This window comes from Ambystoma mexicanum, chromosome 4p (genome assembly GCF_040938575.1).
Source record: "Ambystoma mexicanum isolate Mex_15411 chromosome 4p, UKY_AmexF1_1, whole genome shotgun sequence".
In the NCBI taxonomy this organism is placed as follows: Eukaryota; Metazoa; Chordata; class Amphibia; order Caudata; family Ambystomatidae; genus Ambystoma; species Ambystoma mexicanum.
The window spans coordinates 574,725,522-574,738,719 of NC_090927.1; the positions used below are offsets into that span (position 1 = coordinate 574,725,522).

At 43.0% G+C, this 13,198-nt stretch overlaps 1 protein-coding gene across 2 annotated transcripts in view; it reads right to left on the reverse strand.

The window, feature by feature from the left end:
- The window catches only part of LOC138453356 (glutathione S-transferase-like), an 812,433-nt gene extending 800,831 nt beyond the window's left edge, over nt 1–11,602 (reverse strand). Inside the window, exon 1 of one of the 2 annotated variants that reach the window (XM_069606105.1) lies at nt 11,458–11,602. In XM_069606105.1, the coding sequence (XP_069462206.1) occupies nt 11,458–11,480 (23 nt within the window). In that variant the 5' untranslated portion in view covers nt 11,481–11,602. Of the gene's footprint in view, nt 1–11,110; nt 11,246–11,457 lie in introns of those variants that run through there. The other variant, XM_069606107.1, reaches the window with a different exon arrangement.
- Nucleotides 11,603–13,198: the final 1,596 nt, after the last annotated feature.

The following is a 13,198-nucleotide window of genomic DNA, read 5'->3' on the forward strand; positions in this document are numbered from 1 at the left end:
ACTAACTGCATCCAGCGGTACCTTTGCCATCCGGTGACCCGAATTGCCCTGCTGTTCGCTACCCGGTGACCAGACCTTGCCCAGCTGACTTGCCAGGCGCGCCGCCGTGTGGTCACCAGACCCTGTTGACTGTCCAAAAATCCCAAAACCAAAAAATGGACTGCGAGTATAATCCCCACCCCATAGAAACACATAGCCTATCTTGTCTTGCCTTTGTCCTCATCCCACTCTCTGAGTAGTCATTTTTTATACCTTTGTAACTTGTTGAAACTGTTAGAATTATCCTCATATCCTGTGCTTAATGTTTACGTGCTAGCGATATCTCTTTTCAATTTTGTCTGATGTAAATTATAACCCATAGTTATATTTGGAGTAATCAAACTCATTTCCATATATTTTATTGTTGGGGTTGAGCACTGGGGTGACAAGGTTGACCTCGCAAATCAACCCTGCAGCTTACTGTGTTCCTCCTTAAAGGGATACTCTAGTAAAAAAATGTATTTCAAAAATAGATAGGCCACATTAAAAAAAAAATACTAGCATCCTCCGTTTTAAAAGTTCCTATGTAAAATTTTGAGATATTCAAGCTCAAAATTCGAAAAAGCAAGCACAGGGGGCCGCCATTTTGTGAAATGGAGGCCCTCCTGTGCTGGCTTTTGCTTTTGCGGCACTAATGAAGGAAAAGCCAGCCAGCTGTAGTAAACAAAGTCTACCGCTGGGTGGCTTTCCCTTCATTAGTGCCGGGACTCGGAGGACGCGGACCGGAGACCAGAGCAGGAAAGCTGCAGCTGAATCTCGGTAAGTGCTATTTTTTTTACAAAAAATAAGCACTAGCTGCGGTTTTTTTTCTAAGTTTTCCAGGCTGGAGGAGCCCGGAAAACTTAGACGTTGTCCAACACAATAACGTTGTATTTATGTTTGCGGTCGCTTCAAAAGCGACCGCAAACATAAATACAACGTTTTTAAAGCTGCGGTTTTATTTCGAAGTTTTTCGGGCTCCTCCAGCCCGGAAAACTTAGAAAAAAAAACGCAGCTAGTGCTTATTTTTTGTAAAAAAAAAAATAATAGCACTTACCGAGATTCAGCTGCAGCTTTCCTGCTCTGGTCTCCGGTCCGCGTCCTCCAAGTCCCGGCACTAATGAAGGGAAAGCCACCCAGCGGTAGACTTTGTTTACTACAGCTGGCTGGCTTTTCCTTTATTAGTGCTGCAAAAGCCAGCACAGGAGGGCCTCCATTTCACAAAATGGCGGCGCCCTTGTGCTTGCTTTTGAGCTTAAATATCTCAAAATTTTACATAGGAACTTTTAAAACGGAGGATGCTAGTATTTTTTTTTTTAATGTGGCCTATCTATTTTTGAAATAAAATTTTTTACTAGAGTATGCCTTTAACAATATAGCCTAGATAATTTAGTGTAAGTAACATTTTGCTTTCTTTCAAAACCGATTTTCTCACTTTTGTCTGCTCCATTTACCTAAAAACGAACCTCACTCTCCCTTCCAAATCTCTCTCAATTTACCAGATAGAGACCTAATTTCACCTCTATATTGTCCCTGTGATATACCTCTATCCCCCAGCCCAAAGACCGCACTCCACATCAGAATATTTCACCCGTTTCTACTTAAAACCGTTTGGGTAATTTAAAGCGGGATTTGAGGAAATTGCAACTTTTCAACGTGTCATTTGGCTGCAGCATGCTCTAATCTTTCCACTCATTTTCGAATTGTATGCCTTTTGCTGATCCATTGCCTTGTGAGTGCCAGTGATATAATATACCTGCTTTTGTGATAAAATATATGTATATTATAATTTAACCACACATTATTTGCGGGTTGAGGGAACATTGCAGGGGGAAACCTTAACTTAGGTGCTATCTTTCCTAAAATCAAAAAGTGCTCCTATTCAATTGTGCAGTGTATATGTTCTGGGAGAAGGCTAATTAAGTGCATTGCTTACATTTCTATTATAATTATAACCCCAATGGTGATTGCTGCCCCATATTAAAAATTGTATGATTTCCTTTGAATTTTAAAAATAAATAAATATTGTATTTTCACCAACCGGCCTGGTTCATGATCCATTGTGACCCAGGGTATTTGAAAAAGGGTGTGTGATGCAAGTGGTGTACCATCTCAAATTGAATTTGCATAAAATAAAGAGAAAGGCATATCAATTGAGCGCTACATCCTAGGCTGAGACCAAAGTGTGTGTCGCCTGATTGAAATCCTTAACAACTCGAGAGGCAGTCCAGAAGGCCATCGCAAACCTCCCCCTAAACAAATCACCGGGCCCAGAAGGCTACCCTCCATCCTTCTATAAAATAATTTAGCTCTACCTTAGTTCCCAAGCTCAGTGATCTCTTTAATTAATTCTCCACCTCAGGCACAATAACGCCTACTATGGAGGAGGCGAAGATAATTCTATTCCCTAAGCCGGGCAAGGACCCGGCCAAAGCAGGTCTTACAGGACAATAGCACTCATGAGCTTGGATGCAAAAATGTACACCAAGATCCTGGCTAACCGCATTGAACACCTGATGCCGGCCCTAATTCACCCCGATCAAACGGGATTAATGAAAAACCGACAAACCCATGACAATCTGCGTAGGATATGCCACCTACTAGAAAAAGTAGATAAGAAAGGGGACCCTGCAGTGCTGGTCTCGGAGAAAGAGTTCGACAGGGGGGAATGGGCGTTCCTCTTCAACACCCTGCGAACAATGGGATTTGGGCCCAAATACATTGTGATGATGAAAGCCAACTACGCCAATCCCAAAGCCAGACTGCTGATAAACTGCCAACTGTCCTACTTGCCCCCTCTCCCCTCCTCTACACACTACACCTAGAGCCCCTCCTGACACAGATCCGCCTACAAGTAGTGATTAAGGGTACACATTTTGGCAGATATACACACACTAATGGCTTACACGGGTGACATGTTCCTTGCCATCAAGCACCCGGTTATTCATTCCCTGCAGCACTGTAGGAAATAGAAACCTTTGGCTAGGTCGCCGGACTAAAAATCAACGTCCCAAAATCAGAAATTCTAAACTTATCAGTCGAGCGAGACAGATTAACCAGAGCCAAGGAAGTGACACAACTGAGGTGGGTCCCCAAAAGCATCCAAATCCTAGGGGTATCCATCAAGTGTTTATTGGGGGAACTGTACAAGGCAAAGTTCGAACCCCTTCTTGCCCAAACCCAACTACAAACATGGACTCCACTTACGATAACGGGGTTGGGAAGAGTCAACTCCATTAAAATGATTATCCTACCCCGGATTCTTTATCTATTTCCAGCCCTCCCCATCAAGGTACCGTCAAACTTTCTTCCGTTCCCTGAACACAATGGTATCCAAATACATTTGGAAGAACAAAACCCCTCGAATAACGTTGGAAACCTTAATGCTCCCCCCAAACAGAGGGGGTCTGTGTCTTCCAAATTTCAGAGAATACTATACGGCAGCACATCTCCGAGTGATAAAAGACTGGTTCGCAGAGAACATAGACAAAAGGTGGGGGCAAATTAAAAGAGTGCTAACAGGCCAGCAGATGGGGGGAAAACTGTGGCTCAATAGGTCGGATAGACCACAGAACATTCACTGTAGTGAGTTTACGAAAATATTGGAAGACACTTGGAACCATGCAATTAGACAGCACCACATCACAACCTTTCCCTCTCCCCTTACCCCAATATTCGCAAACCCCCAGTTCACTCCAGTCATGCAACAGGCGACATTTACAAAGTGGGGAAGGGCGGACTGCACCAAATTCTGTGATATGTTCCAGGGAGATGACATCAAATCCTTTATCCAATGTAAAAAGTAATTAGGCCTACCAGAATCACAGCGGTTCCAATACTTTCAGGTGTGCCATTGGCTGATGCCCCTCCACCCCCCAGACAGACTAGCCGCCACACGACCCTTTGACACCATTTGAAAAATTCCTAACTTCTAATCCAGGAGATAAACATTTGATATCCAGCCTGTACACATTTCTTAATGATGAGCCCCCACTCTCCAGACTCCCTTATCAACTCAAATGGGAACAAACACTGGGAACGCCCCTTGAAGAAGAAAACTGGACCTCCGCGTTAGGCAAAGTTTGTATGCAGTACCCTTTGGGAACACTACAGACTACTAGCACTACAGGTGTAAGCAGACCAACCTTTGGTATAAGTCTGTACTGCACAGTTTTTGGTAGCAGAGCTGAGCAGCCAGGCTTATCTCAAGAGGGAATGTGAGCTGTAATGATGTTGCACAGAGGTCTACAATCACAGGTGTTCAAATAAACTTACAAGCAAGGTTTCTTTGTTAAATACTTATACATTTATTTAACTGTCAGTTATAAAACATTCATAAGAAGGCGGCAATGTAATCATACACAAATATACTTCAGTACTGTACACTCTAAGTTTCTGAGGCATTCAGAATACTTTGATGGAGAAGCAAAAAGGTATAGGTTATCAGAACATAGAAAGAATGTATGATATGATAGTTTATTTATATAGCGCCTATACACAATGTGTTTCAAAGCGCTAATATAAATATAGTTATTTCTTAGGCAGTGCAGATATTTTGAGTTCACCAGAAGAGTCAATTCAATTGGCTAGGCCAAAGTCAATGGGCTAAAGTCTTGGATAGGATAAAGCAGTTCTGGTAGATAAACGGAAAAGTATTTGCAAAAGTTCTTAGGAATAGTTTGTAGCAAGAACAATCATATGTTTGGTCACAAGCTGATTAGGCCTGTGAGTTGGGAAAGTTTCAAGCACTTTCACCGTGAGAGGCAAGTACTCTCAGTCTGGATTTACAGTACCTTTACAAGTGAAGAAAAAGATGCAGCTGGTGACCTCTGTTCCTGGCAGTTCCTGCAGATCTCACTGTTCCTGAGCCTCAGTCGTGGGGACAAGAGGGAGGACGTCAGTGGACTCCTGCACTGCACGGGGACTGGTCAAAAGGCTGGCAACTGGCAGATCTTCACTTCCGGTAGCTGTAGTCAGGAACACAAGCTGGTGTCCCTCCTCCCTGGTTATTCGGTTTCCTGCAGCAATCTGAAGAAAATACAACCAGCTCTGAGAATGGTATCCAGGTCCCACCAACTCAAAGGAAGAAATCGTCCTTGCAGGACTTCTCTGTCGAGATGAATTTAGCGATTCGGACCTGCAGCAGGGCCTTCACCGGGCAAACGAACGGTCAAGGAGTTGCAGCAGCCGTCCTCTTCAAGCTTGTCTTCGGTTCTTTCGTTGCAGTGGTCGACTCTGCCTTCCAAGCCAAGAGACACCTTTTATTCAGTTCTCTCCCATTCATTCCAGCCTAGCTGTCACTCACCCAGCGAGTGGCTGTCCTTGCCGGACAGTCAGCCAGCCAATCACCACAGAGTGCATTTGGGTCTCCTAAGAGACTAAGCACAAGGAGTTTCGGGCACCACCCTCACTTCATGCCCAACCCAGACACTCGAGCGCCAGAGGCGGTCTTCACTCCTAAAGTCCGCCAAAGGCGAAGGAACAAAGGAACCAAACCTGGTTTGGTGTGCAGAGCAAAACTCAAGAAAAACCTTTTCACATAGAAACGGTGAAAAAAGAAGACCGGGACCTGTTTTTTACAGAGGGGGCTCAGACGCCATCTTTAAAAACATGGCTCCCGCGATTTAACGCTACCGGTGTTCGCGGTCGGGAAAAATCATGGTAGTTTGTTGTAAACCACTGCCACCAGCGATTTTGAGGGGAAAGGTTAGCATTTGACTGCTACATGAGTATCTAGACACAGGGGATACTAAGTAATCCCTCCAGAAGTCTATTGTAAGATAGGGGTGCAGGGTCTAGGAATTTAAAAAGACTAGTAAAGTCAATTTCACTTTACTTACTCTGGGAAACAGTAGTTTATCCCAGAAAGGTATTTAAACCTTGAGAAAGCCTGAAAAGGTTTCCCTGCGCCACTGCACTGAGGGTGATGTGCGACACAAATGAAAAGATGATGCCTATGGAGTTGTTTAAACTCCATAATCAAAAAGAAACGAGCACAGAAAACGCATTGAATTAAAAAGTTCAAATTCCCAAAGTTTAGCAAAAGAGCAGGAGGGCTCTAAGGTGGGAGGAATTGGCACATTTATGAGAATTCTCCCTAACACTCCCTATGGTCTGATATCCCACACAGGGACACGGTCTCTACAAATCAGAGAAATGTGGCTAAAAATAATGTTCCAGTGGCATTATACAACCACACTACTACATAAGATGTCTCTATCCATATCGGAGAAGTACTGGGGGGGTTGTGGGAATACAGGGGATTGGCTACACATCTGGCGGACCTGCTCGAAAATACAAGTGTACTGGGAGGAAGTGGAGGGACACATGCACAAAATATTTTGCCTCACTAACGAGAGACCCCTAGCTGAAACCCTTCTGGGCTTGGCTGGGCCGGACAACAGACTTTGGCCAAAATATCGTCAGAAAGCCTACACTATTCTCAGGAGAGCAGCACTAATGGTAATAGCCAGGAAATGGAAGTCTGCAGATCCTCCACAAGCACTGGACTGTACAGACATTTTGGGACTTTGTCTCGGTGGAATGGGTTATGTATGCAATCCAAGGGGAACAACTCAAATTTATGACAGAATGGACAACCATACTGGACTTTCTCCACAGTGATTATGTCGAATAGTACTGCAAACACCGATTATGCCTGCAACCTGCTGGGGATATCCTGAACAGTTCATAGACTCTTGATCTTCAACTACGCCGTCGGTGTACCAGGGTGGAGGGAAAAGAGGAGGCGGGATTGTTTAAATCTTTTCTGTTTGTATTAAAACTCAATAAACAAAAATATAGTTTTTTTAAATAGACCTACTCTTCATCGCAGAAACCTTGCTTCTCAGAAAATCCCTCACCAGTTATATAAAAAAAAAACTTTCCCTCATGTTACAAAATCAAATATAAGATACAATGGGGCTCCTAAAACAACTTTTCACACATTTCAAGAACAAATTATAAACACACCAAAGTTCAATGAATTTGAAACTCTTAAGGACTAAAAAGTAAGACTGCGTGGGAAATCAAACAATACTCAATTTTATTAAAGTGATAAAGAAAATGGATTCAGTAATACTACAAAATATTTTTGTCCACACCAAAACAGAAGACATTTTAATTGAAACAGTCATTAATGTCCCACTACACACACCGGTTCACGGCAAGGATGCTCCTTATCACCCTTCCTATTTACGATGCTGATGAAAACCCTTGGCTGAAAAGGTGGGGGAAGACATCCATTGTACAGGTATCAAGAATGAATTGGGACAAGTCGGAGGTCATGCCCCTGCTACCCGACATCCTTTGGGAACCAGGCAGGGAGACACCATTTAGGCTCCAACGCCACTCTAACATCTAGGAATATACATCAACGCAAAGCTAGCCGACCTGGTCAACTTAAACTATCCCCTCATGCTCCACAAAATACAACATGATTTGGCTAAAAGGAACACATTGCCCCTTTCGCTCACAGGTAGAATTAATGCATTCAAAATTAACCCGCTGTCAGAGCTAATATACCTATCCTACATGATCCCAATGAGCCCAACAGTGACAATGTTTGAGGAGCTAGACAGAAATGTTACGAAATGTATCTGGCGCAGGAAGAAAGCACGCCTAAATAAGTCTAGTTTATAGGCCCCTAAGCCTGATGGTGGAATGGCACTCCCTTCAGGTGTGCTGGGCCAAGAGATGGCTCAATGTAGAGGACACATTGAGCTGGAGATCTACAGAACTACACACGCTCCAGCCATTCACACCACAGGAAATATTAGCCATAATACCGTCCAAACTATCTAAGGTAATTAAGAATCATCCTATCATTGGGCCTACGCTGCTTCAATGGCACCGGATGCGTGCACCAATGAGAAATTACATACATGCTACACCGCCATGGATCAACATCAGAGCACTACTCCCTTATGGCACACAAACTAAGATACACAACAAACAAAACACTGACTGGTAACACATGCGACTCATGGATTTATATGACTCCAAACCCTTGCCGTTTTGTGACGCAAAGTGATTACATGGACTAACAGGCAAATACTGGCTTCAATACACAGCCTTACAATCAATTATTGCCACACAAACAACACCTGAATCGTGTGCTTGTGAACCATCGACATGCGAAGTTGAATATGGACATGATCTATTGGAATTTCCAAAAATTAAAACATTTTATAGCTATGCATACCAAATAACCTTCAATAGGGAAATACCACTAGTTACTGTGTGGGCTGAGGATCTGGAGGTGCCACTATTTGCCAGTGATGTATACGGTTTCTTCTCAGCGATAAAAGACGTATCATACAACTTAAAACACAGAGATGCAACGCAGAGAGATGCTATATAAGAGCATAAAACGGGCATAGTTTACACCAACCAGGTTATATAGCATACGATTTGTACAATCCACCACCTGTGGGAGACAATGTGGCGGCTCTGGGAAAATGGGGCATATATTATTGATGTGCCCGAAGATTAAGCCCTTCTGGTCCATGGTCTTGAAGCAGGCTTTTTTAATACAATGCTCTTCCATTACGATGTCTCCCAGGTCAATGTTATTTGGGGTGGACGATGAGGAGTGGCATGAAGAGGCGTCGACAGGAAAACGTCTCCATATTATGATATTTTCGGCGCTCTAGGCCATCCTCCTCAGCTGGAAGGCTGAGGCCCCACCAAACGAAAAGAAATGGTTAACGCTCATGTATAAAATATCTGCAGGACAGAAAGCTAACTTTTAAGCAAATTGCCAATACCTCACAAGCGGACAGATTCTGGAAATTGGCAGATCCTTTTATATAAATCAATCTTATTCCAAAAACTCTAGAGGAGTAGACATCTGACCAACTATTGGGAGACGTCCCTACTACATGATCCAACGGGGGTCTCACCGCACTGTCCACAGTGTAGTTACTATGGCTACTTTATGTTAGTGTGCACACGAAAGTACCACGATATGTATGGCCTGACACTTATGGGCCTGGTATCTGGGATAACCACATTAGAATGTAATTTTGATATTGTGATTGCATTTGGGGGGGGACGTTGACGGTGGGATTGCAATGGCTTTGAAAACTGCACCGAGCTTTTACAGATCTTACATCTCAATAAAAAGATGAAATCAAGAAAACAATCATTCATGAAAAAGGGTTTTAAACACCAAGCCACCATAAAGAGAAAAGTCCATTCATACATTCACATTCGTGCCACTCCCATGCAAGAAACTTATCAATCATACAGTGCACTGCATAAAAGTAAAAATAAGGTAATAAAGCATTAACAATTAATGTCACAGAGTAAGGGAATGCATCCGCTGAATTGTTTCAATGAATACGATGCCCAAATCTTATTCAAGAGATACACAGGCTGCCCGACATGGCAGTTTTGAACCACCAAATGTGCTATCTATTTCTTCAAGTACGTGGTCTTACTCAGAAGCAAAATAATGTTGTGGTCAACGGTATCATATTTTAAAGAAAAACAGAGGTAACATGATTTTAACAAAGGAAACTCTGATCTTTCAATGATCTACTTAGCCTCTATTGTTATCCACACCGGCTTACAATGTATTCTGAATTGATTAACTCTATTGTTTCAAAAAAATAAAAAGGGGCCAGCTCCCCAGAAATAATTCGGATAAAATGCAATTGTTACATGAAGTAGAGTCAGACCTACTATATGAGTGTTCAAATTATCGTCACGCATAGTCAGGCAAAAGGAGAAAACCCTTGAATACTGAAGTATGATACAACTTGCTAGGATGCTATTTTCTGTGATATCAATTCATATTCAAAATAGGGGGCCCGCGTATCTATTAGGGCTTTGCAAATCCTCAAAACGGTCCTGGTCTTCATCAAAAAACTAGGGGGGTGGGAAACCAAGATGGGGGTCCAAAGAAAGGAACAATTATGGGGTGTGTGTTCCGTTATTTACAGTCCCATTCTTTAGCCGGCACGGATCGTGTCTGGCTCTCAGAGTCAAGCCATACCTAGAGACCATATTAGGGCCTTTCAACCCTTCCAGTTGAAAGAGGCCTCAGGGGATCCATCAGCAACTGGCCCCATGTTGCCAGTCAGCAGTCTTATAACTCTGCAATATATTCCTTTCTAAATTCCTTTTGTTCTCGGGCTTTACATCTGTGCTTTGCAGCGCTCACTTCCCTTCCAGCCATCACTTCCTCAGGTTATACAGAAATGTTAGCACCTATTTGGCTTTTACCACTGGCTGCTCCACACCAGCCGCTTGTTGATACATAGGATGCATAGCTTTAGTGTTGCAACTCCCTGCCCATCTCTTGATAATCAGCGACTATTAACCCCTGGCTGCATTTCTTGGTCTCCATTATACTGTATGCACCTCACGGGTGCCTCAGGCTGTTTTACATTCTAAGCAAGGGGGGGCAATCATCATGTTTAAATGAGCCCTCACCCATCTTCATCCCGACCTGGCCATACTTGACTCCAAACATGAATTCTCTGGCTCCTCTAGCCTGTATACCTGAGGCGGAAGACTAGTAGGTGAGGAAGTTGGGTGGTGTCGGTGATCATGTTTAGTCACGGATTATCAGCAGCCCAAGATGATATCTTGGTTGCCAATGCCGCCTGGATTCTAACCCAGACATTATCTTGTGTATGCAAACACACAATCGTCATTGCAGTGCGTGTTAATCCAAGTTCACAGTTTCCGCGCATAGACCTAGAATATTTCTGCCCTGATCCGATGGAACAAGCCTAATGTTACAAGCATCTAAACAATGCAGTATCTTAATAGGCATAAACTGTTTGGAGCCAAAAGAAATCCACCGTGCTGGTTCCAATGGCTCCGAGCTCTTGTCCATACAAAAGCACAGATGGGGATCTAATGTAAACTGAGATTGCCCAACATTGCACACATCAATAGCATTCTTCCACCGTGTGCTAGCCAGTGTACATTAAACAAATATATCCAGTTTCTTGGTAGGCGCTCATGCTCCCACCCTGTCAGAATAAGCCGATCGACAATGACACTCCTCATCAGTTGCCAAGGTCCTAAACTTGAGTATCTTGCAACTAAACGCAAACACTGTGGGGCAAATACTCACAGAATTAAAAATGCTCATCCTCCATCTGACATTTCTTTAAATGTTAGTCGCCGTGTATGGCAGGCGAATGGGGAAGATTATATTCAACCCCACGTACAGCCACTGCCGGACATCATTTCGCCAAACACTAGATTAGTGGATAAACGGGATATCAAGGAGACAGGGCGCTGTGCTGTGCACTCTTAAAGAAATCTTTTCCACAATTTCATGTGAGCCATTAACTATATTAAATGCCACAAGGGGTGATATTTTTTTGCAACACAGATGAAGCTTCGCGTTCGGCGCGATGGTGTCTTAATTGTTGACTCTGTGAGTTTGGCAGAAATGCGTTGCAACAGTTCACTCACCGGGAGCAACAGCTAGCGTGCATCAATCTGCCAAATGCTACAGCCTGAACCAACCACCTGCGTTTGCGAATGGGCTGTCATCAGCTAGACGCCAACGACACAGAAAAGGGACTATCTTCTCAGGACCGGCTAAGAGAAAGAAAAGGAGGACTTGCCCGAGAGAATGTACTGACACCAACAACGGTTATGGACATGTCTAAAACGGAACGGTTTCTCTTCCCAACAAAGGTAACTACTTAAAACAAAATCGAAAGAAAAATATTGTGTCGCCATATGATTATTTTTTCATGCAACAGTTGACCTTATAATAATTATTTTTTTTTCACGTAACATGTGAAAACAATAATATATGTTACCAAAGCAGAACGGATATAAATAGAAAATGTAATTGTTGTAACAGTACGTTTACAGTAATTGTATGTTTTCTTGATGTGCCTTGCTCAATACCTGCCATTCAACAGAGGAATTCCATTCCAAGATGGAGCCATGCTCTACCTCCTACTACACTGTGACTGTTTTGGTAGTCCTCCCTCTATAAAAGGAGGGAATGAGTAAAAAAAAAAAGCACCAATGGGTCTAAGCTTGCTTCTTTGCATAGCACCAAAGAGCATTTTGGGAAGAAAAAAAACACATAATAGCTTTACATTTAGAAACTATGCTTGGCGAAGATATTTGATAACTACTGCACAACTAAGAAATGCTTTCTGGTACTAATGTAAAGAAATAGATCACACCCTATTGTTGAAGTATTTTCAAAATTGAAGCATATATAGGTACATGGACATCTTACAGTTCGGATGTGAGGGCGATCTGGCTGCGACATCTGTCACCCCATTGATCGCTAGGGTTGATTCGGCTGATCTGGCTGGCTAGGCGGGTGTCCCCTTCCTCCCTCACCGCTCCATATGCGTCCCTCCCGAAGCTGTGCGCTCGGTCGCAGAGGACGGCTGTTCCCCGCTAGAAGAAGTACCGGTCTCCGGTGTCTCCTGGGTATATGAGTAGCTGCGCTCCCCTGCTAGAACCTCCAAACAAGTTTCAAGGTCCATTTGTAGGAGAAACGTAGGGTAGTCAAGCTCCAAGTCTTCAGGCACATCCAAGTTAGGCGCTGCACGTGGCAGTCTGCCTTTCTTTTAAATGGTATTTGCTTTTCTTTTTATGCAAGGCTTGCATTGATTGTTTATTTTCTGCGGCGTTTATCATTAACTAGACTAATTATTAGATTATTATTTTGTTAAAAGAGGGGGCTTTTGTAGTTCACAATACAACTCCGAGGGGCAAACTAATTTGCCAAAGATCACACACTTTAATTATGTGGTGAAGCCAGGATTTGAGGCCAGGGGACTTGATTGCATATTTTCTCAGGTCTACTTGGTAAAAATGTGTGCTTTGTGTGGATTTAAAAAATCAAACTACACCATCTTGACAATTCATTAATTATTAACCCCAGCAGAAATATATTAAGCAAAAAGCATATAATTCTATGTCAAGACCGAAGGCTCGTATTATACTTTCTCTTTACTTCACAAACTCGAGCAGCAAACGCAATCAATCCAGCTTTAACCAACAAACTCAATAAAGCACTACAATTTCCTCGAAACGTGTAGTCTCTTGAAATTTGAACCCTTGAATGCTCTAAGTAATATCACTGTATGGCATTCATGAATCGTGATACTGGTGTCCTATAACCTCGCATGTCCTTCCTATTCCTTTTCTGGGAAAGTGCTGAGAGATTAACACCTCT